This window comes from Alosa sapidissima, chromosome 13 (assembly GCF_018492685.1).
Source record: "Alosa sapidissima isolate fAloSap1 chromosome 13, fAloSap1.pri, whole genome shotgun sequence".
Taxonomy (NCBI): Eukaryota; Metazoa; Chordata; class Actinopteri; order Clupeiformes; family Clupeidae; genus Alosa; species Alosa sapidissima.
In genome coordinates this window covers 20,696,089-20,719,925 of record NC_055969.1, presented here as the reverse complement: position 1 = coordinate 20,719,925, position 23,837 = coordinate 20,696,089, and the positions used below count along the sequence as shown (strand labels likewise).

General features: G+C 42.0%; 2 protein-coding genes across 5 annotated transcripts in view; one reads left to right on the top strand and one right to left on the bottom strand.

Moving 5' to 3' along the window:
- polm (polymerase (DNA directed), mu) overlaps nucleotides 1-12,330 on the bottom strand; it is a 16,566-nt gene extending 4,236 nt beyond the window's left edge. The window contains exons 1-8 of one of the 4 annotated variants that reach the window (XM_042058794.1): nucleotides 12,175-12,330; nucleotides 11,513-11,588; nucleotides 10,774-10,963; nucleotides 10,509-10,689; nucleotides 10,199-10,297; nucleotides 9,462-9,632; nucleotides 3,522-3,593; nucleotides 234-354 (exon numbers count right to left, since the gene is read on the bottom strand). In XM_042058794.1, coding sequence (XP_041914728.1) covers nucleotides 234-354; nucleotides 3,522-3,593; nucleotides 9,462-9,632; nucleotides 10,199-10,297; nucleotides 10,509-10,689; nucleotides 10,774-10,963; nucleotides 11,513-11,579 — 901 coding nt within the window. In that variant the 5' untranslated portion in view covers nucleotides 11,580-11,588; nucleotides 12,175-12,330. Of the gene's footprint in view, nucleotides 1-233; nucleotides 355-3,521; nucleotides 3,594-9,461; nucleotides 9,633-10,198; nucleotides 10,298-10,508; nucleotides 10,690-10,773; nucleotides 11,378-11,512; nucleotides 11,647-12,174 lie in introns of those variants that run through there. The other 3 variants (XM_042058795.1, XM_042058796.1, XM_042058797.1) reach the window with 3 other exon arrangements.
- Nucleotides 11,781-23,837, top strand: gnsb (glucosamine (N-acetyl)-6-sulfatase (Sanfilippo disease IIID), b). Its single transcript, XM_042058798.1, has 13 exons — nucleotides 11,781-12,082; nucleotides 12,552-12,611; nucleotides 12,827-13,030; nucleotides 13,423-13,488; nucleotides 14,907-15,005; nucleotides 18,254-18,421; nucleotides 18,558-18,640; nucleotides 19,507-19,625; nucleotides 20,016-20,119; nucleotides 20,342-20,443; nucleotides 20,800-20,910; nucleotides 22,252-22,359; nucleotides 22,843-23,837. The coding sequence occupies exons 1-13, from the start codon at nucleotides 11,903-11,905 to the stop codon at nucleotides 22,996-22,998; spliced, it is 1,560 nt and encodes a 519-aa protein (XP_041914732.1). The 5' UTR covers nucleotides 11,781-11,902; the 3' UTR covers nucleotides 22,999-23,837.

Genomic DNA, 23,837 nt, shown 5'->3' with positions numbered 1-23,837 from the left:
TGCTTGCTAACTGACCAATGCCAACAGTCCTGATGCCTACCTGCTTGCTAACTGACCAATGCCAACAGTCCTGATGTCTACCTGCTTACCAACTGCCCAATGATGTCTACCTGCTTGTTAAGTGACCAATGGCAGCAGCCCTGATGTCTACCTGCTTTCTAACTGAGCAATGGCAGCAGCCCTGATGTCTACCTGCTTGCTAACTGACCAATGGCAGCAGCCCTGATGTTTACCTGCTTGCTGGGAGCTGTTCAGTCTCTGCTCTGATTTGGCCACGTCTGCTGGGCAGCGGAGTCCCTCCCTAAACCAACGATCAGCTGTCTTCACCCCGACTCCAAATATGCCCGTCAACGCCTGCAATAAAGCACAACACACATTAATAACACTGATATGGATGCCGCAGCACAGCCTTCCAGCAACTAACAACAATGAACAACAGCTGGCTTCAAAAAGGTTAAAAAAAAACTACAGTATGTCACCTTAACACATCTCCCTATCTATCTAGGTATCTAATGCAGTGTTTTTCAACCTTTTTTGTGCCACGGCACACTTTTGGCACTTACAATGTCCCACGGCACACTAACATCCTGTGTGAAGAAAAAGTAAACATACCATAGCCTAAAATTTCAAATAATACACAGATATGGCCTTATTATGGCTTCTATGCAAGACCTGCTCAAAAAAACAAGCGCCCTCTGTTTCATTTGTAGGTGACTATATCTAATTTAATTGTTGTTATGAACTGGATATGTGATGATTCTGTGAATACTGGATATGGGGCCCCCGTTGTACAGTACAATGTCTGCATACCACAAATAGTGCAATCATACAATCAGTGAGAGCATGTGGTTATAAATTCTTTGATGCAACAGTTAATTTTCTGCGGCACACCTGATGATCTCTCACGGCACACTAGTGTGCCCCGGCACAGTGGTTGAAAAACACTGATCTAATGAATACATGTTTAAACACATTTCTAAATCTTGAAATTATGCATAAGAAGGGGAAGTATGAAAGTGCGATGGAAGAGATTATGTCCTTGGTCTCAAAATGATACTTTGAGCGTTAAACCAAAGTCCTTTTAGGCAAGTCCCTCCACTCGGCGGCCATATTGCAACGCTTTTTGGGTACTCATCGGGCATCCTATTCGGCAGAAATGCGTGTGCGCAAGGCTTCACGACACCAATCTTGCCCCAGCGGCTAGTTCACATCTCATGATTGGCACGATGTCTTCACAACACACCATATGATTGGCTCAATGTATTCACAACACACCACATGATTGGCTCAATGTAATCACATGTCAACGTTTTGCCGAGGAAGGGGTGGGATATGTGTAGACAACGGCCAGATCAGTTGGCGCAGCCCGTTCAAAGCCTGTTCCAGCTGGCAATAGACACTGGTGCAGTTCCTTGTCTATGGAAAAAATCTCTGATCGTGCCCATACCCAATAAAAACAAAACCTAGGGAACGTAATGACCTGCGCCCTGTTGCCCTGACATCTACAGCAATGAAATGTTACGAAAAAATGTATGTGATGTCACGCGCAGAGAGAGGGGTTGAAGATGCACTGTTGACCCTGACAAACAGCACATATGAGCACCTTGAACAGGCAAAGAGTCTTGTCAAGATTGTTTTCATAGACTTCAGCAGTGCCTTCAACACGATCCAACCCCACCTGATGGTAAAAAATTTGGTACACCTCGGGGTTAACCCAAGATTAGTTTGGTGGATTCTTGACTTTCTGACGAAAGTCAAGAATCCACCAAACTAGTAGTCCGTAGTCCACAAGTCAAATTCAACTCATGTGTCACATCGTTAAAAGCCATAAACACAGGGGCACCACACGCATGCGTTCTGTACTCTATTCTATACACCTTATACACCAATAACTGCCAAGCAACCTCCTCAGACCACACTTATTTTAAATATGCTGATGATACAGCATTAGTGGGTTTTGTAAAGTCTAATACCGCATCCCCAAAGGGTTTTGAGAGGGAGGTGCAGGGTTTTATTAAATGGTGTACAGACAATTTCTTTGAGGTTAATGCAAAGAAAACAAAGGAGGTGACCATAGACTTTAATGAAAAAGGGAATTACTGTTCCACCCTCAAATATAAATGGCGTAGTGGTAGAGCGGGTCACAACATACACATATTTGGGTGTTGAAATAGACAATAAACTGACTTTTAACGAATGTGCACAAAATAAGTCCAAAAAGTTGCAGAAGAGGATGTTTTTTTCTAAGGAAACATAATAATTTTAGAATAGACAGCTGTATTCTTCAAATGTTTTACAAAGCTCTCTTGCAGAGCATCTTATCATTTGGCCTTATTTGTGCCTTTAGTAACATGTATGTTAAGGACCAGAATAAACTGCAACGAATAGTCAAAACAGCCAGTAAGATCATTGGAGATTATCAGGTATCTGTAGCTCAATTGTACAATGACCTTAGTCTAAAAAAGACAGAACAAATTCTAAATGATTCAATCCACCCTCTTCATCAGAATTTCTTAAGAAAGCAACAGGTCAAGTGGCAGACCCCTGCAAAGGAAAATTAGGACCACAAGGTATAGCAAGTCTTTTGTGCCTACAGCAATTAGACTGTACAACAATAGACTTAAAAGAAAATTCCGGTATTTAGCACTTTGAGTCCTAGCCTGACGAGCCAGACCCACATTTAAAATGTAGGGTCTGGGCACTCACCGTTTGCAGTGCTCAGTCCGAGGGGCGGGATAATCGGTTGTCTTTCAAATTCCCTCTGCACGCAATAGGACAGCGCTGACTCCCATGCGTTTTCCCACCAGCGGAGCTAGTTGGCTAGTTCAAACTTTTGCCATCTTAAAACAAGTTTAACTCGTGTCACACTGTTGGCCAACAGCAACATCCATCTTCTTTGTTTTCAAGTAGCAGGGAATTCAAGCCAAACCGTTGCAACTCTGCCATCAATCATTATGTTAAGCCCGCCTAACGACTCTATACACGATTTGATTGGCCTGATAGAAGTTTAATTTTTCGAGCTCACAAGCCAACAGAGAGTTGCTAGACTAGCCCTGGCAGCAAATTTAATTTGCTGCCGCTAGGGTGCGTCTAGATTTCTAGGCTATTTGAGTCCCTTTACTCTAAAGCATTTTAAACTATGAGCATACTGTATAGATCAGCACTTAACTAGTTTATTTATTCACACGTTTGCCATGTTTCTTCAATGTTTACTGCTTTGTCTGTCTTCTCCTTGTTCTTTTACGTTTTAATGTTTAAATGTTTTGTATTTATGTTGTTATTGTTATGCAGTAGGCTGTATAACAATAGAGGATGTAATGGTGACCACTTGAATTTCCTACTTGTGGATAATAAAGTTTACCTTGACCTTGACTACTCTAAATACCTTCCCCACTCACCTTCATGGTGTCATACTACTCTAAATACCTTCACCGCTAACCTTCATAGCGTCATACTACTCTAAATACCTTCCCAGCACACCTTCATAGCGTCATACTACTCTAAATACCTTCCCCACTCACCTTCATGGCCTGAAACTGCTCTGAGTGCCGCGTTGACTCCACCTCCTGTGATGACCCGTACTCTAAGATCTCCTGGATCAGAATGAAAACACAAAACATTGCCTATGACAGAGGCTCTGGGTTCATGGTATAACTATTTAGCAATGCATAAAAAGTGCCACAATTCAGATCAAATGCATTCATATTTAAAAGCTGATCCTGCGACAAGTTACCTCATAGAGACGAAAGAGAAGGCAAGACAGACATGCAATATTGCAGACTATTAAACACTTATGTACGACAGATACAAGATATATTACTAGTATAGTACACATGTAATGTAGTACAGTACATTATTAAACTCTTCCTAATCATAGAGCATTTTTGCGGAGGAATGTGTTAAGTGTGAATAAGTGGTGAATAAGTGTGCCATTAGGTTAGGTTGCGTTTGAAAAAGGAAATCAAGTAGCTTCCTGTTAGATTTGTCTGTGCTAGCTAGAGAGTTAAAAAAAATAAAATTGAATGTCCGCACACTTGCTCCCGTTTTGCTTTATCTTTTATTTCACCAAGTGAACGTTTTCGAGCTACACGCTCTTCATCAGACTTGAATCAAGATAGACACACGTCATACTTATTAGGTAGAAAGGGTCACATGATACATCAATCAAGTTCTGATTGGAAGGCACACCCACTGCAGAGAGGTGCATCCCAAGGTACCAACAGACATCCACAAATATTTTCACCATACTACACCAGTCTCTACCAAATATACAGAAAATATATACATACACACATATATACATACATACAAACATAAGTACATATTTTGAAGTTCTTTCTAAAACACGTCTTAGAGTGTACAGAGAAGTCTATTCAGAGTACTTGACATAGCATCAGGCCCTATGGCCATCATAATTTCAAGTAAGCATGATAAGGTGTCTATATAATCACAAGGTTACTATTTTTATTATTTTTAAGATTTTATAGCTTGTAGGCCACCCTCAAAAGGGACGTTGGTGTTCAGCGACTCAATGTCCATTGTAACTAGAAGTTGTGGAGAGTCTTTCAGTTGTACAGGCTGAATATGCATATGCAAATGAATATGCATATATGAAAGTGGATTGCCCCATTACTCCAGTGTTTTACACCTTACCTAAAATCCACAAGCACTTTGTGGATACACCACCTGGACGACCTATAGTGGCGGCAATTGGCTCCTTGACTGAGAAAATTTCAGCATTTGTCGATCACACTCTACAATCACTGGTCATTTCTCTTCCATCCTATGTGAAAGATTCTATGGATTTTATTAAAATGATTCAGCCTGTACAACTGAAAGACTCTCCACAACTTCTAGTTACAATGGACATTGAGTCGCTGTACACCAACGTCCCTTTTGAGGGTGGCCTACAAGCTATAAAATCTTTTCTAGAGAAAAGGACCAGTAATAGTCCAACAACTGAGTGTCTTATCGAACTAACGAGTGTGTCCGGTCATGTAATTATTTTTTGTTTGGTGCTGATTTCTACCTTCAGATCTCGGGTGTGGCAATGGGATCAAAAATGTCACCCAGCTTTGCATCGCTCTATGTGGGACTCTTCGAATCAAACGTGATCTTCAATACACAGAGGAACCCCTTCGTACAGAACATATCATACTGGAAACACTACCTGGACGACATCTTTTTCATATGGGATGGTGATGAGAACGAGCTACAAGCATTCCATACATACATGGGTGAGAACAACCAATATCTGAGATTTACCGTGTCCGTGGATAAAACAAAAATGAACTTTTTGGACATTCTTGTAATAAGGGAAGGAAATGGGTTAAAAACAAACCTATATCGCAAGAGCACAGATAGAAACTCTTTGCTACATGGGGAATCGTACCACCCGACATCTCTAAAGAAAAACCTTCCCATCTCCCAGTTCAGTAGAATCAGGAGAATCTGTAGCTCGGAGGACGACTATCAATCTCAATCAACCATTTTGAAAAAAAGGTTCAAAGAAAGGGGCTACAAGGATCAATGGATTGGAGAAGCTGCTGATCGTTTTAATAACATGTCCCAAGATCAATGTTTGAATAGGAGAACAAAAAATAATAAAAAAATGGAATCAAGAATATCATGTTGTGTACAGTACTCCCCAATTGCCAGGGACATTGAACAGAGTGTAAAAAGACATTGGCACATCATTGACTCTGACCCACCCAAGTTTAAAAAAGATTTTCCCCAAACCACCGCACGTGGTCTACAAAAGACAACCAAAGACAACCAAACATTCGGAATATGCTGGTGAGGGCGGATTTACCCCCTCCTCCTCCCCCCACACACTTTCTGAGTAACATTCAACCAGGCAACTATAAATGTGGAAACTGCCAACAATGTAACTTCACTAGTAAAACTCACTTTTTTAATCACCCCCATACTGGTAAAAAAATCACATCAAGGGTATCATATCCTGTTTAACAAAAAATGTGATCTATATGCTTAAGTGCCCATGTGGCTTGGCCTACGTGGGGAAGACCACAAGGGCACTTAAGACTAGGATAGCAGAGCACAGATGTGCAATACGTAACATGGACATGAAAAGTTCAGTGGCAGCCCATTTTAAAGAGGCCCGTCATAATGTGTCTGCCCTTAAATATATGGGAATTGAGATGGTAAAAATGCCCAGGAGGGGGGGGGGGGGGGGGGGGGGGCAATATTGACAACTTACTTCTCAAACGTGAACTATATTGGATTTATACCCTGGACACTATGGCACCAAGGGGTATGAATGAGGACTTCAATATCAGACCATTCCTGTAACTACTTTAATGACTATGTGGTTGCTAACTGAAAATCTTTAAATAATGGTACTTCTGTTTCGTGTTCTTCTGTTTGTCCTTTAGAAGTGAGTAAAGACTGTAGCAAAAGATTTTAACATGATGCTGTATTGTAGTCTCCTGGATAAAAATAGTACAACTGAAAGACTCTCCACAACTTCTAGTTACAATGGACATTGAGTCGCTGAACACCAACGTCCCTTTTGAGGGTGGCCTACAAGCTATAAAATCTTAAAAATAATAAAAATAGTAACCTTGTGATTATATAGACACCTTATCATGCTTACTTGAAATTATGATGGCCATAGGGCCTGATGCTATGTCAAGTACTCTGAATAGACTTCTCTGTACACTCTAAGACGTGTTTTAGAAAGAACTTCAAAATATGTACTTATGTTTGTATGTAAGTATATATGTGTGTATGTATATATGTTCTGTATATTTTTGTATATTTGGTAGAGACTGGTGTAGTATGATGAAAAATATTTGTGGATGTCTGTTGGTACCTTGGGATGCACCTCTCTGCAGTGGGTGTGCCTTCCAATCAGAACTTGATTGATGTATCATGTGACCCTTTCTACCTAATAAGTATGACGTGTGTCTATCTTGATTCAAGTCTGATGAAGAGCGTGTAGCTCGAAAACGTTCACTTGGTGAAATAAAAGATAAAGCAAAACGGGAGCAAGTGAGCGGACATTTAATTTTATTTTTTTGATTGTCTGACCCTTTTGTCCTGCACCTGCGTTTTGGATGTGCGCACCTCTATCTTAGCTAGCTAGAGTTAAAATATTCCTAATCATAGAGCATTTTTGCGGAGGAATGTGTTAATAAGTGGTGAATAAGTGTGCTATTAGGTTAGGTTGCGTTTGAAAAAGGAAATCAAGCCTTACTGCAGATACCCTCGCCTCATTTTTTACAAACAAAGTGGCGGCAATCAGCAGTCAATTCTCTACATGCCCACTCAACGCATCTGACTCAGATACCGCACTCCTACAACCTCTAGGGACTGCTGGAACATCTTTTTCAGCATTCATGCCTCTCTCCGAGAGTGAAGTGTCCAGACTCCTGACATGCAGCCGTCCTACCACATGCTCGCTGGACCCTATACCTACGAGCCTACTTCAGTCCATCAGCCCGACCATCGCTCCAGCTATCACACATGTGATCAATGCCTCGCTAACCTCCGGCACATTTCCAACAGCGTTCAAAATGGCCCGGGTAACACCGTTACTTAAGAAAGCTTCTCTCAACCCTGCTCAAGTCGAGAACTACCGCCCTGTCTCACTACTGCCTTTCCTATCCAAAGGCATTGAACGAGCAGTCTCCAAACAGGTCTCTGACTTCCTTTCACAGAACAACCTTCTGGATCCAAATCAGTCTGGGTTCAAAAGCGGCCACTCTACCGAAACGGCTCTGCTGTCTGTAACAGAAGCCTTAAAAGAAGCCAGGGCGACCGCTCGGTCATCAGTACTCATTCTGCTTGACTTATCGGCTGCCTTTGACACGGTTAATCACCGTATCCTTCTCTCTATACTCGCTGACATGGGAATCTCCGGTTCTGCTCTCTCCTGGTTTGAATCCTACCTCACAGGACGCTCGTTTAACGTATCATGGCTTGGTCAGCTATCCGCACCTCACCATCTCACCACAGGGGTCCCCCAGGGCTCAGTGCTGGGCCCCCTCCTCTTTGCTATCTACACCACCTCCTTGGGACAGATTATCCGTTCGCACGGCTTCTCATACCACTGCTATGCAGACGACACACAGCTCTATCTGTCCTTTCCACCTGACGACCCCCTGGTTTCAGCACGGATCTCGGATTGCCTTTCAGACATAGCTACATGGATGAAGGCACACCACCTCCAGCTGAACCTCTCAAAGACTGAACTGCTGGTCATCCCAGCTAAACCTACCATACACCACGACATCAACATCAAATTTGACTCCCTGTCTGTTTCACCGACCAGGACTGCAAGAAATCTAGGAGTTGTTCTTGACAACCAACTAAACTTCTCAGATCATGTTGCCTCAGTCGCCCGGTCATGCCGTTTTGCACTCTACAACATACGGAAAATCAGGACTTACTTGACTCAAGATGCTACCCAACTTCTGGTTCAGGCAATAGTCATCTCACGACTCGACTACTGCAATGCCCTCCTGACAGGTCTCCCAGCCTGCGCAGTGAAACCACGTCAGATGATCCAGAACGCGGCGGCGCGCCTGGTCTACAACCAACCCAAAAGGGCACATGTTACCCCGCTGCTCATCCAGCTACACTGGCTACCTATGGCGGCCCGCATCAAATTCAAGTCTCTAACGCTTGCCTACAAAGTAGTCTCCGGTTCTGCTCCCACCTACTTGAATGCCCTCATACAGACTTACACTACCTCCAGACCGCTGCGCTCCTCTGACGAACGACGTCTAGCTCTACCACCGGTACGCTCAAGCCAATCCAAACTTTTCTCATCTGTTGTTCCTCGTTGGTGGAACACACTGCCAGTTCCTACAAGGGCAGGGACATCCTTTTCCACTTTCAAAAAACTCCTGAAGACCCAGCTCTTTAGAGAACATCTACTCTCATAGCAACACTTACAACAAGTCTTACTGATCCTAGCACTCACCAGCCGTTTTAAACTGACAAGTAACTGTTAAAAACAGCACTCACCGACGCACTTATTCTTACTGTACTCTAATGTTTTTTTTAAACTGTCCTAAAATTGTGAGAATTGTTCAAAAAACGTACTGTTTACCATGTTGTTAGTCGCTTTGGTTAAAAAGCGTCAGCCAAATGTAATGTAATGTAATGTAATGTAATGTAATGAAATCAAGTAGCTTCCTGTTATATTTGTCTGTGCTAGCTAGAGAGTTGTGTGTGGTGTTTTGCAAAAAGTGTTTTATGAAACTATAAGGCTGACAATTAGTTTACAGTTTTGCAAATTTGGGAATGGGGTTATGGTGTTTGAGTGACAGGTTTCAAAAATTGTATCATCCAAAGATTTTGTATGTAAGCAGTTAAAATAAACTGTAAACATGACCTAGTCATAGAGCACAAAAGTCTGTAAAGTCTGTATAATGTAAATATTACTCTACAAATCTGAAGCTTTTCTAGGGGACAGAGATGTGGTGTCTCACCTTGACAACGCGTAGCGAGTGGTCGCCAAGACAGGGCAGACCCTGCAGGTCCTCCATCCTCTTCACCGCAAGTGGGAGTGTCTTCAAGATGGCTGCCGCCCTCCGGAATGCCACGCTCCGCCCCTCGTTCTCACCCAACTCAGCATTCTCTGCCAACAACTCCAACGGTTCCTGGGGAGGAGTGTTAGTTTGAAAGTATTGAATTATTGCAGTAAATATAATTAGATGACAGAGCTCTAGAGCCTCCTAAGGGACAATGTTACATTCATTCATATTCACTAACAGATGTGCAGTATTTGGCAGCATTATATAACAGAATCAGAATACCCATTTAAAAGTATACCAAGTTATGGTGCTGATGGCATATCGGAAGGTGTGACACAAACACAAGCTGAGAAGAAATGACCTAGGCACGGAATCCTACGGCTACATTTAGAGGCTTACAGAAATACCAACTACTATAAAGCCTGACACCATGGTAAACATTGGTATTAGGTTAAACAGAACATCTGAGGACCACTTCAACATCACTGTATGCCAACACTGTTGTCTTACACATACACCCTATAGCAGGAGGTGAAGGATATTATTAGCCAAACTAGTCTGCCTTTCAGTTATGGGTCTGATAATCTGAGATATATGAGTGCTTTACACCTGACAAAGATGTTAAAATGAAGACAAACTGGTGCTTCCATTATTCCAGTTCCCAGTCATACAATGCAATCACTTCTACTCACAGTCAGAAACAAGTTGTGGTGCTTCAGAGGAGTTCTTCTCTGACAGGCGTAACTCTTTGCAGAGACCGCAGAGATGACTGGACTGGGTGTGTGGCTCATCTGCAAAGGGGATATAAGACTAGTCAGTGTGGGGGAACCTCAACAAACCAAAGCATTTCTTCAGTCATACTGTTGCAAACAATGCATCAAGAGATGAGAGGGATGTGAGATAACAGAAAGCATCTGCTGTCATTTAAGAAAGAGAACGTCCCTCCCTTCCCTCCTCTCCATCAGCTACACATCAGGAGACATGCCAAGATCACAAACGTACCTTTAATTTATGTTTCTCTTGAATGCTCTCAGGTTTGCCAGTAGCCATGCTTTCTGTATACCAGCTGATGTTCAACAAATGAACCACATTAGCCGTAGTGCGACTAACAGTTTGAGTCTCAAGCCAGGCCTGCACCTCATCCCCTGAGTTGTTCTCCGCGACGACATGTGTAACAGCCTCACTGTGTAGCAGGACAAGAGACTGAGCTAGAAAGAGCTGTAGTCAACATCACAGAAAGACATACAGTAGCCTAACCTTTACTCACCTGAACTGTTCTGTGACCTGAAATCCTTTATTTCGTCCAAGCAGACTAAGGAAAGTCCTGCGGCTGGCTCCCATCTTTCTCTCTAAGATAAAGATGACGGTGTCTGGGTATTTCGTGGCTTTAATGTCAGTGTCCGTTACAGACGATGTTGAGACTACTTTCCTGCGCTTTAGAGGCACCATCTGTGAAGCTAGCAAAGTTATAATAACACCTTAATAAGACTTATTTTGTTCAAAGTTGATTCTCTCTAAAGACAAATCTTGTGTGATCAGTTAACGTTAAGTTACATAATATACATGTGGGAAGTTAAAATGACTGGGCCATATGAACAGTCTATCTACTTTTTGGCATTGACTATGTAGATTACATCGGGGAGCATGAAACAGCGCAGCGAGTATGACGCAGTGAACATTTTGACCAATAGTGGCACGAAGCTGAAGGCAGTGCACCAGCCAAAATAAGACCGATGTGGAAACGGGAAATGTTTGCCTGAAATGATTGCACAACCGCTGAATTGAAAACAGATCAAACATGCATAGAAGTAACAAGTGTGTATCGTAGATACACCGAACAACCATAAATAACATATCATAGCCTATATTCTGACAACCATTTAAGAAAGATATGATTTCAGGGCACATTTTCACAAGGCAATTTTTAAGTAGGATAGCCTAATGAACACCTTCATCAATTAACATAATTGGCCTAAATGTCAACGTCAACCTGATATTCGCCTTACATTTAATAGGTTTTCTGTATATCTTTTGTGGCGTGGTGTGGTTTTGTGGTGTCGAAATCACCACCATAGGCTACACCTAGAAGAGATGGTGAAACAAACATGAAACAAAGTATGGCAACTAATGGAATGAACCGATATTTGGCGATTCCAGTGAAACTCGCATGTTGCAGACGTTAGGTTAAAGTCCCTCCAGGAATCAAGTCATATGACTGAGACAAGACGACATGACTCTTTGGCAAAATTGTAGCACTTCCTCAAACTTGATCAGACCTCCTCCGACGCTACTCGTGGTTTATGTCTCCCTCCCCTCCCACTTTGTGCTTTTTCAATGTACAGCTACCCCGCCGTGGACAGTCAGACCAGCTGAGGAGGAGTGGTAGCTCGTAGCTAATGGCAAGTTTGGAGGCCAGTTCAGGACAGAGAACTCTACATCGGACACTGTGTGCGGTTGTCAGAGTCACCGCATTTCTCGCTTTCGCTGCATGTTTGCCCAGCTGCACAGAATGCGCAAAGCCAAGCAACATTGTGCTAATTGTAACCGACGACCAGGATGTTCAGCTCGGTGGACTGGTGAGTCTTTTATTGTTGTGACTTACACACAGACCTAAATAATGATGACATACTTTAAAATAAAGATAAGAATAGTTCAAAAGTAGTATTACCTGTCCTACACGGGACTGACAAAAATAACATGATACCCTCCCTATCTCCTTGAAAGGACTATTGTACAATAAACTGTCATCATTGGCTAATAGCCTCTTGCGTTGCTTAGCTAACTGTATGTTGCTTTGTAGCCTATAGACACAGCCTATGTAATGCCATGCTTAGCAGTCACATGTGTTATATGGAAGTGCAACTAACCAGGAAGAGGCAGAACTCTTAAAGAGGAAGAGTTCCTTATCACGCTCGATTGAATAATTAGTTTTTTAACTACCTGAAAGTTGAACATGTTGTATATGAGCCAATTCAATTGTCAATTATAATATTTAACAGTGCTTTATATTCACTACACAAATAAGCAATACCCCTTCACTTTCAGACACCAATGAAAAAGACCAAACAGCTCATAGGGGATGCTGGTGTCACCTTTTCTAATGCAGTGAGTAGGACATCATTCATTTCCTCAAAAAATATTTTTCAAACATATGCATTGTAAATTGTAATATTCTCTCTCTCTTTCTCCCTCTCCCTTTTCTGTTTGACTGTCTATCTCTCCTGATATATCGGTCTCTCCCTGTGGGTGCAAACATGCCTGTGTCTGTGTGTGTGTCTGTCTGTTTGCCTGTCTGCCTATCTATTCTTCTGTCTCTCTAGTTCACAGTTACACCCTTGTGCTGTCCGAGCCGTAGCAGCATCCTCACAGGTAAATACCCTCATAACCACGAGGTCCGGAATAACTCCTTGTCCGGCAACTGTAGTAGCCCTGCCTGGCAGAAGGAATCCGAATCCCTGGCCTTCCCAGTCTTACTCAGCAAGAGTGGATACCAGACCTTCTTCGGGGGAAAGTACCTCAACCAGGTGTGTTTCCTTTCCCGATGGTGCTCATGCAGTGCTTGTTAAGCAGATGATACACAAGGCAACTTTTTGAGGAATGTTGCTGGGCAATGTTCCTGAGTATTGTTGTTTAGGTACATTCCTATTGATATTAGTAATAAAAGTTTTCTGAGGAACTTTAATTAAATTTGAATTATTATCAGTATTATTACATTACATTTGGCTGACGGTTTTTAACCAAAGCGACAACAAGGGAAGGCAAATGTAGGCAAATCACAATCAATGTGGTTGCCTAGTAACATTGCTCAAAAAGGTACCCCATGTACCATCACCTTCAAATGTGTTTTCCATCTTTGTTCGTTTTTTACACAAATTTAATTTTCATATTACACATTGTGTTTTTTCTGTGTTTTCAGTATGGGAAGAAGGAGGCAGGAGGCGTGGACCATGTGCCGCCTGGTTGGGACCACTGGAACGCACTGGTGAGTGATTAGACTAAGCTAACAGGATTGTCCACTCAGGGTGTTTGCAGTAGTGAAACACTACACCAGGACTTTGTGTTGTGTGTGTGCACGCAGGGAACCTTTTACTCATGTCATTTGTATTCGGTTATTAAGTGATCATGCAGTGTTTCCCACAGAATTTAATTCTATTTGTGGTTTGCAGAATTAACTTGAATGCAACAGTTTTTAGCAAATTAGCGCAGCGTGGTTATGATGCTAACCAGATTTAAGCACAATTTAGTACAACCTGGAAATTCATTGTATGGTGGTCAATGTTGATATTGTGGCGGGCCCCCACAAATAAGTCAATGTATGGGAAACACTGGATGATGCAATAATAAATCTTTTTCCGGGTCCAACAGCTTTCAGAGCCAATCGGTTTTCTCCATAGACAGTAAAATAAACTATTTTTTACGCTATTCAGTGTAGCCTTTAAAAAAAATTGTCATCCTATTACTCACTTGTTGCCTCAACATAATAAAATCCTATTTTTTGCCAAAGCCTGTATGTAACCATTGATTGTGTCATCTGTCTGCACAGGTACATTAATTACTCTGTTAAAGTTAACCAATTTTGTTTTACCCTCAATAAAACGAAAGGTGATGGTGACAAGGTTTACAAGTTGCAAAAACCGTCTGGCTGCACTAGTAAACGTTTTTTTGACCAAAACGTGGTTGGACCCGTGACGTCGGACTTAACAACCGTATTGCATCTTCAGTTGCATAAGTTCAGTCAATCTGCCACATGGGCAATGAAAGGATGTGTTTTATGTGCTGGCCTTTTCAGTGATATTTCCTAATTCTTTGGTCTAGTATCCATGCTGGGAACTGTGGTCTTTGATATTTTGCACTAAAACACATCCCATGTAACAGTTGATTCTGGAGTAAGTCTAGAACCCTGCAAGAACAGGTTCAGACTTGTTCTAGAGTCAGCTATGGTTCTTCTGCCTTGAGTTTGCATGGCCAGTTAAGAATCCAATCTTGGCCCCTTATCACTCACATCACAAGCTAAACTTTCTATAGATGTTTTTGTTCAGGTGTGGGTTTCTGAGTGTGCTATTCCTGCCCTCCACCAACTCTGTCTAAGCATGCCTTGTACATTTATATTTGAGGAGTGACTTTGGGTAGGCATATTATGTTCCTGCTGGTGGTAAGCCATAACACTTGTATCTTGGGAGCTGAATAATAAAACTTTTATAATGTTTATCTTTGCAGCAATCTGCCATTGTACAGCAATGTAAATCTCATATTGTTGAATTCTTAGTTTGAACTATTGATCAGACAAACTGTAGTCGGAGGAGATAACAGACTTTAAGACTGAATAGTTTACTTGCACCAGAATGTTGATATATTGAGGTTACATCCAAACTGTAAAAGGAGAACTTTGATGGTTTGCAGGTAGGGAACTCCGTGTACTACAACTACAGTCTCTCAGTGAACGGCAAAGAGGAGAAACACGGAGATGACTACCACAAGGACTACCTCACAGATCTTATCGTGAGTTTCTCAGTCTCTCTCTATGTCAACCCAAAGCCTCACAGTTTCTATCAGATATGCTGCATGTTGCTTAATTGTGTGTTTAGTACATTGCAAGTGTGTATGACAGTCTGCACATGTAAGTTAGGTATTTTTCAACCAAACAGCTTCCCACTATCATTGCCACAATCTGCCATGAGTTACCTGAAAGCCTTTTGAAAACATGGCGTGCTTGAGTAAAGTAAAAACAGTAAAACTCTGACTTAGAACCCTAAACTTTCGCTGTGTTAAGGAAAACCCTTTTTACACATTAATTTTTTTTTGAATTTACTATGATGTATGTTGTTGAAGAGTGTCTACAAAGGCCCTACAGTACATATTCTGTAGAAAATTACTGTAGCTTTTAACAGAAAAAATGAGGCTCTGATATGAGGTTTTATTACACGGCTCGTAATGCTGAAGAATGCTCCATTCACTTGAATGGGCCTTCCCAACGTTCGGTGGTCTGCTAATTCTCAATAACAGACCATTGCGTATAACAGACCGCTGTCAAGGAAAATGGGTTTTGTGCTTATTCTATTTCACCTCTTTCATATCACTACGCAAGGACTGGAACTTCATTCAAAAGTGAAAGCGGACGTTTGATCAGCTGTGTTCTAAAGAATGTTTGATTCAAGTTCAGCGTGTGCTGTTGCGAACTATTTGTTTCTCAGCAAAAGCCACGATGAAACGGTAACAAATAGGCTATAGCCTAGGCTATGTAGGCTAAAGAGTCATATCGTGGGGAGTTTATTGTTTCGGTTTGGCAAGTAGCCGTGTAATAAGCGGGATAATGTATAGAACGCCGGTCATTATTGGGAAAATAAGTCCTTCAGGGCGGAACAAGACCCCTCTGCGTTCTATACATTATCCCTTACGTATACCTGCAGGTGCTGCACAGTAAACATCTTGAATCAAATAGTCTAGTCAGGTTTTGATATGGAGGTGCTCATAATTGATTTGCACATTGTGTAAATGTAAATCATGGAAAATTAAAGTCATTTAGCAACACTGTCCCTGAAGAAAGGCAAAGTGGAACCATTCAGAGTTAGACAAACTCCTTTTACTCCAAATTGACTCTGTCAGCAACAGCGGTACAACACTGAACCTGTAGCTGTAGTCTGCTCTGTCACCATAAAACTGTATCTGTGACTCTCCCTTAAGTGACCCAGCAAATGAGGAACAGCGTGTTCTATATCATGAGCACTAGTTTATATGATGCGTCAATGTATCCGTGTGTGCAGGGGCGGACTGGGACCAAAAATCGGCCCTGGCATATTTGGCCCAAGCGGCCCTCAAATCGGTGGGGCACACCTAATTAAATACAAAATCTTTGCATTTCCCTTAAATACGCATATATTTTCAACTGTCATGGAGCACTGAAAGAGATGTAGGCCTCATTGGTTATCTCTCTGACTGATCAGATAGGCATGGAGCATATGATCTCCATTCAAGTAGGCTAACAAGCAATTATTAAATAATTAAAAGAGTTTCTGCTTGAATTCAAAGTATCATTTCAAATTATTCAATAGGCTACACATTTTACCAGTAATTTATACCAGTTATCCGTGTAGGACAACTGAAACAACACAAACAGCTGTTGCTGGAAATATTTTATTTACTGTATACTACCTACCTACATTGCTGGTACATTTTGGAACAGTACAGCTACATGAACTAATTATCTTAGTGTCTTCCAGTAGCCTATCATATAGGTTATATATATACTGTAGCTTAGTTGGCTTGTGCATGACGTGACGTTTTGTAACCTACATTTCAGTCAGTCTACAGCCTTTTAGCCCTTCTTTACCATGATAACCCTTCCAAGATAGAACCCTTCTCTATACTTTGAGAGACCAACCACCACTCATGCCATCGATGTTGAATTTTGGGCGTCTGACGGAAACTGATCAATCTGACCAACAATTAACGTTGATTTGACACTATTTTGCTGTCCAGGTTTGCAAATCATTCATTTAGAAAATTTAAGTTGCGCTATTTGTTATTATAATCACAGCACGGCCTTACTAAGTTATCATTAGGCTACCATATCATTACATTATCACAATTAATAAGTCATCATAATCATCATAGTCAGCATGCCATGGCATGCATGTCACAGCCTACCTGTTCTACCACTGAGTTATCATGTAGCCTCAGTCTCGCACTCTCCACCTGCTCACTGTCCTTTGCTCTGTATGCTTGCTTACATCCTCGTTCAAACTCAACGAACTTCAACATGTTGCTGACATATGCTAGCCTACTTGCAATATTGCATTTTTGAAGCTTCTACATTGGTGTTAATTTTGCAAAATTGTCACTACAGGCATCCGCCGCAATTTTGTGTAGGCAACTTCGATTAACTTTTGATGCGCTCACAGAATCCTGGCTATGAGCCAAAATGGGAGGGGTGGGGCCTGACGTGAGCTGTTATTGGATCAGTCCAGTGTCAATATTGAAATGTAACCAATGGGCCGCTGATTGCTCTTCCTTTGGGCCGATCGTTGGCCAAAATAATTAAATTATATATATAGCCTATTCTATCGGCCCAAAAGGTGCGTCGGCCCACCCACCGGGAAAATGCCTGGTATGCCAGATGGCCAGTCCGCCCATGCGTGTGTGCTTCCATATGCCGTTTAAGAAGAGCGTGTGCCTCCCATGTGACACGCCATGTGCTGGCCTGCCGACACAAGCAAGTCAGCACTCAAGTCAGCTGGGGCTTCCTTTATCTCTCCCCTCTATGACTCTTAATGTGTTCCACTGAGCTAATAAAACGAAAGAGAAAATTCAGCAAACTGTAGGGTAACACAGATTAGTTGTAAAGTGACGTGATGAGGTGTGCTCTCTGCACTGATATTGTGGTATGTTCTTGAATGTAATGTAAAAATATGACATGGTTTGTAATCCAAATGCTTCATTTGTTAAATTGAGATTTAATTAATGTTATGTTTAAAGCATCCCACCAGTAATCTGTCCAGGTGATTTCATGGTTTCCTGTCTTTGTAAATATGGCTCAAAGACCCCTACCAACCCTTAACACAGTGTCTTTAATCACCATTTGTGTGTCAGAGATTTGCATTGTCGGAGTTTGGTTTTGCAAATATTTCAGCAAAGTACAAAGAGAGTTAAACCAACTGAACCTCAGGAGAATTAAACCATGAAATGACTGAAATTCTGACTGAAATTCTGACTGATTTTGATGTGCGCGCGTGTGTGTGTGTTGTCTCCAGGTGAACAGGTCGTTGGATTTCCTGAATGACAGGAGCCCCCAGCACCCCTTCTTCATCATGCTGTCCCCTCCGGCCCCCCACTCCCCCTGGACCGCGGCACCCCAGTACCAAAAGTCCTTCAGCGATGTGAAAGCCCCACGGGACGGTAGTTTCAACAAAGCAGGCAAAGTAAGTGCAGGTCTCACTGAAGGAGCAACCTTTCTGTCTACCCTATCTATGTCTGTCTGTCTGTCTGTCGGTATGTTTGTCTGACCGACCTTGTCTCCGACTCTGACTCGGCGTGCCTTCTCTTTTTGACTTCCAGGACAAGCACTGGCTCCTGCGACAGCCTGTGAGCCCCATGCCAGAGAGCTCAGTGAAATATCTAGATGATGCATACCAAAAAAGGTACAACTCACAGTAGATTTTTACAGCCTTTTACAGACAAGACATGCTTCCTTTCCCTTCCTCTCTCTCATTGGTGTGCTTCCTTTCCCTTCCTCTCTCTCATTGGTGTGCTTCCTTTCCCTTCCTCTCTCTCATTGGTGTGCTTGCTTTCCCTTCCTCTCTCTCATTGGTGTGCTTGCTTTCCCTTCCTCTCTCTCATTGGTGTGCTTCCTTTCCCTTCCTCTCTCTCATTGGGGTGCATATGATATGGTAAGGTGTGCTTGCAGTATGGTGCTGTGAGGTGTATATACTCTTCTCCATTTCTATTGGACAGTGCACCTCACCCAACATCAGATTATTGGTGTATTTACAATGGTGTAGTCTACGTGATACGCAGGACTATGCAGTATACCCACTTAAAAAGCATCACCATCTCAGTATACCCACTTAAAATAGGCAAGGATACGTATAAACATTTGGGGTTGATCATAATATACCCACTACAGCTAACTACGACATCACAGTATACCCACTACAGCTAACTAGACTACACCCCTGGTGTATTACACAAGCATGTACATGTTCAATTTACAGTTTTGGGTTCAGAGACATTTTAATAGTTTCCTACTGTGTATACAGAGTATGGGTAGACATAGGCACTGACACCAAGTCTATGCCTAATAACTAATCACCACAGAATATAAGCACTGACACCAAGTCTAGACCCAGTAACTAATCACCACAGAATATAAGCACTGGCACCAAGTCTAGACCTAATAACTAATCACCACAGAATATAAGGTGATGGGAGAATATTCTAGAAGCTCTTAAGCACCCAGCATTGATATGACCTCACTGAGCGTCTGTGTGCGTTTGCTGGTCTGTAGGTGGCAGACGCTGCTATCTGTTGATGACATGGTGGAGATCCTGGTGAAAAAGCTGGAAGAACTGAAGGAGCTGGACAACACCTACATCTTCTTTGTGTCCGATAATGGATATCACACAGGTCTGTGTTGTTTTTGCATACTGTACATACAAAGACCCAAAATTAATACCCAGTTTCTATATTCAATATTCGAGGCATTGAATGAACATATTTGTGGCATTGCATATCTTAATGACGGGGTGATTTCATAGACTGTAAAAAATAGGGTGATTTTTTTTATTTTTTTTATTAGCAATGAAGGGTATACTCTTACAGATAAGAGGTAAATAACTTCTGCATTTGCTAGTCATCTGAAGGCCTGGAGACATATCAACTTTATAAGTAAGGCTTGAATATATGCTGTGTTTCTCCTCTAGTCTGGCATCCATTAAAACACGCTGTGTGTGTGTGTGTGTGTTTGTGTGTGTGCGTGCGCACGTGTGTGTGTGTGTGCACGTGTGTATCCTGCAGGTCAGTTCTCGCTGCCCATCGACAAGAGGCAGCTGTATGAGTTTGACATCCGTGTGCCGCTCATGGTCCGAGGTCCTGGGGTCAAGGCCAAACTCGTCCTCCCTGTGAGTAAAGGGGACATTTTACACTCACATTCCATCCGTGCTGTAGAGGGTCATCAATTATTTTGTGTTTGCATTTGTGTTAGCCCACCATCGTAAACAAAAATCTCACCCCCACTTTGTTTTCCGTGCTGGAGTCGCTTTTTAATCAGTAGACACTGCATGGCCACACATACATTATGTTGTGTTTGTGTGTTTGTGTGTTGGTGTTTGTGTTTGTCTTAGACTCCTGTGCTAAATATCGATCTGGGGCCGACCATTCTGGACATAGCTGGACTTAATCTCACTGAAGTCAACATGGATGGCCAATCTTTCCTGCCACAGATGGTGTGTGCGTGTGTGTGTGTGCACGCGTGTGATTTTCCAAATATTTCACTGGCCTTCCCATAAGCTTGATCTACATCCCTGGCCTACTCATCTTTATCCTCATTGACATTATCTTTTCCTTGAAAAAATGAAACATATTTTAATGTATACATGAATGTGAAACTGACAGAAAACATTACGGTGATTATTTGCTTTTCATAAATTAATAGTCATAATTCATAGATTAGTTCACTGCAACATGAAAAATCAGTGTGTAATCTAAAATCTTATTGAGCCTTGTCCTCTTGAAATACTTTGTGTGCCTTTAAGTGCGCTGCCTGTTGTTCTAAATGCCCTCTCATGTCGGTCCTTTGCAGGCCCCTTCACTGCGTAACGGCACTGCCCGCTCCTTCTTCCTAGTTGAGTACACAGGGGAGGGAAACGCCTCGGAGGACCCGGCCTGCCCGAAACTGGGGCCTGGACTGGCTGTGAGTGGACAGTCTATGTTGATTCCTCTGCAGTGTTTATTTATGTGGATCGTCAGATCAAGAGAGTTCAGAGTTCAGTGTGGTTCACCCCCTTCATAGAGTTCAGAAATCAGCTTTATCGCCTCGTTGAATTAGTTCTGTCACAGGGGTCATCGTATAGTACCAGTATATCTGGTTCTGCTCTCCGCATCCATGTTCTGCATGTGGATTTGGCTTTGCATTTGGTTCATTCTATTCGTTGAAAGGGTTTCATTCTGTCAGGCAGGGTCAGGTGACCGGTGCTTGAAGACAGAGGTTCTCAACCTTCTAGGGTCCCAGGTCAAACCAGAACGCCAAGTCACAACGACTTCTGGTTACTGAGTATATGAATGTCGCACATATTCTTATGGACGATAACAGAGGCGTTCATTTTTATATGCCCATGTTTAGTCTGTAGAGAGTGTGCTATAGGCAGAGCATGCCTTGTGAGACTTGTGGCTTGTGAGACCTAAAGGAATTTATTTTGTGTTCATTGCTTTTTGTGAGAGTGTTTCTACTTATCTCAATAAGGAAAATAAATTATGAGCCTATGTTGAGTCCAAATATGTATTCTGAAGGCCTAAACAGAGCCCAGCCAAAAACTCCAATACAATTTTGATAAACTTTGAGGGACGATTTTGCTACATACTATTCTTATTTATGTACCAGCATGCAAAATTTGAGCCTCCTACATGGTTTAGTTCTGGTCTTGTAAACTTTGGCCCTATAAAGAGGCCCCGACACCCCCCTCCTCCCGTAAAACTGGCTCTATCTTGGAAAGTATTGATCTTACATAAAATTCATTTTACAGTGTGTCTCCTGGGTAACATCGGTACACCTGGTATTTTTTTCAGAATGTTTTGAGACCTAAGTGCGTGGGCCCTGGTTGAATTGATGTGGAATATAAAGAATTATGGGCAGCCGTGGCCCACTGGTTAGCACTCTGGACTTGTAACCGGAGGGTTGCCGGTTCGAGCCCCGACCACTAATTCACCGATTGGGTTAAATGCAGAGACCAAATTTCCCTCACGGGATCAAAAAAGTATATATACTTATACTTATACTGAATAACCCAGATCTGAATTGACCATAGGAAAGTAGAGTGTTAATTTTTACAGTGCGTTGAACATTAAGTAAGTAGGGGCATTATAGCAGGCTGACTTTCCCAGTTCAGAATAAGTATGAGGAACCTTGAGCATCAAACAGTCACTCCATCAGTGAATATAGTCTACAGCAGATGTTCTATTGATTCTCTTGTGACGGATAAATGACCACCACAAACCCAACCTTGCCGTTGGTATAAAAGCCAATGTCTCCCTGCAGCACTGCTTTCCTGACTGCACGTGTGAGGACGCCTTCAACAACACGTATGCCTGTGTGAGAACATTGACTGGCTGCAACCTACAGTACTGTGAGTTTGCAGACAATGAGGTGAGTCCTGTTCCAATTACACCCAATTGTATATGCATTATGGAGGACAAGAGCATGCATCAGTGATACACTGTGATAGTGGCATCTCACACCTAAACAAAGCACATCACAGTGAAACCGGATGTGGGTCAACACCAAGGGGCTGGAGTCTTTTATCTTGCTCTAATGAAGCACCATGCACATACTAATAGTCGTTTAAAGCAATTTTTTATTCAGCAAAGATTTTTCCTTTTTACTCTTCATGATTTTTCAACAGGCTTTTTTTGTTTCTTAAATATATTTATTCTTCATTTGACCGTGTCTGTGGCTAATAGCTGTGCTCACATCACTAACGCAGACAGTTATCTCGTCTGAGCAAAGCAGTTACAGAGTTCTGATGTTCACATATCAGTTTACTTAATAACTCAATTTCTGTTTGAAGCAACATTCATAAATATTTCATCACATGCACTGTGGTTTATGGCCTTTCTCCCCTATGTCCAGTCGTTTGTGGAAGTGTACAACCTGACGTCGGACCCCCATCAGCTGGAGAACATTGTGAAGAAAGTGGACCCCGCTCTACTGCAGACCATGAATCAGCGGCTCATCAAGCTCCAGTCATGCGTGGGAAGCAGTTGCCGTGACAACAAAAAATACTAACCCCCTCCCTCCTTGCCTGCCAACTGGACGCATCCGTGACCGTCCAGAGGAGGAAAATGACAACGTGTGAAACCCCCAAAGGGATTTCAGTATAGGCTGGACTCTAGAAAAGCAGTATTGTCATATCCTAGCTGATGACCATTTCATAGCTGATATGTTTGCCAGCCTAAAGTTTAGATTTTAAGTCTGTTTTGGAGGAGGATTATTTCCAAATAACCATTGCCCTGTTGATATCATCACAGAGGAATTAAGGGTTATGGTGTGATTATATATGTTATATATGTTTGTTCTTTCTTTTCAGCACTTTCAAGAGGATGAGCGATGAGAACTGTACTATGAAGTGAGACTCGATGAGTCTTTGGTCCTGCTGCAATGTTGGAAGGCAATATCTGATCTTTAAGCGTTTTAACATGCATCGCAGTCATATATCTCTCTGCTGACTCAGAAGAGTCTGTCAGCTTGATGCTATCTTTTTCCCTTTTTTTTTTCTTTATCCTTCCAACATGAGATCCGGTATACAACTGCACTCCAAAAAGCATATTCAATAAGAAACTGAAAACTGATGCCTGACATGATATGAGCCAAAGTCTTTCAAAGTCATTCTGTTTTTGTTGGAATATTTGTGATTTTTTTTTTAAATGTACGTGGTGGTGGCATCACGTATACATTAAGGTTATAGGACAGGAAAGGGATTTTAAACATTATACTGCTCCTTTTATTAAATGAAACTGTGATTATGTGCCTTATCATTTGCACTGAACCAGTATAGATGCCTTTATTTGACAGAAATATGTTTGAAATTGTGGAAAAATCAATAAAATTATTATAGTTACAAAATC

Coding starts and splice junctions, on each gene's coding strand:
- gnsb (XM_042058798.1), top strand. CDS start 11,903: ATGGCAAGTTTGGAGGCCAGTTCAGGACAGAGAACTCTACATCGGACA. Junction 13,489..14,906: donor GGGACCACTGGAACGCACTG/GTGAGTGATTAG, acceptor GATGGTTTGCAG/GTAGGGAACTCCGTGTACTA. Junction 18,422..18,557: donor GTTTCAACAAAGCAGGCAAA/GTAAGTGCAGGT, acceptor TTTGACTTCCAG/GACAAGCACTGGCTCCTGCG.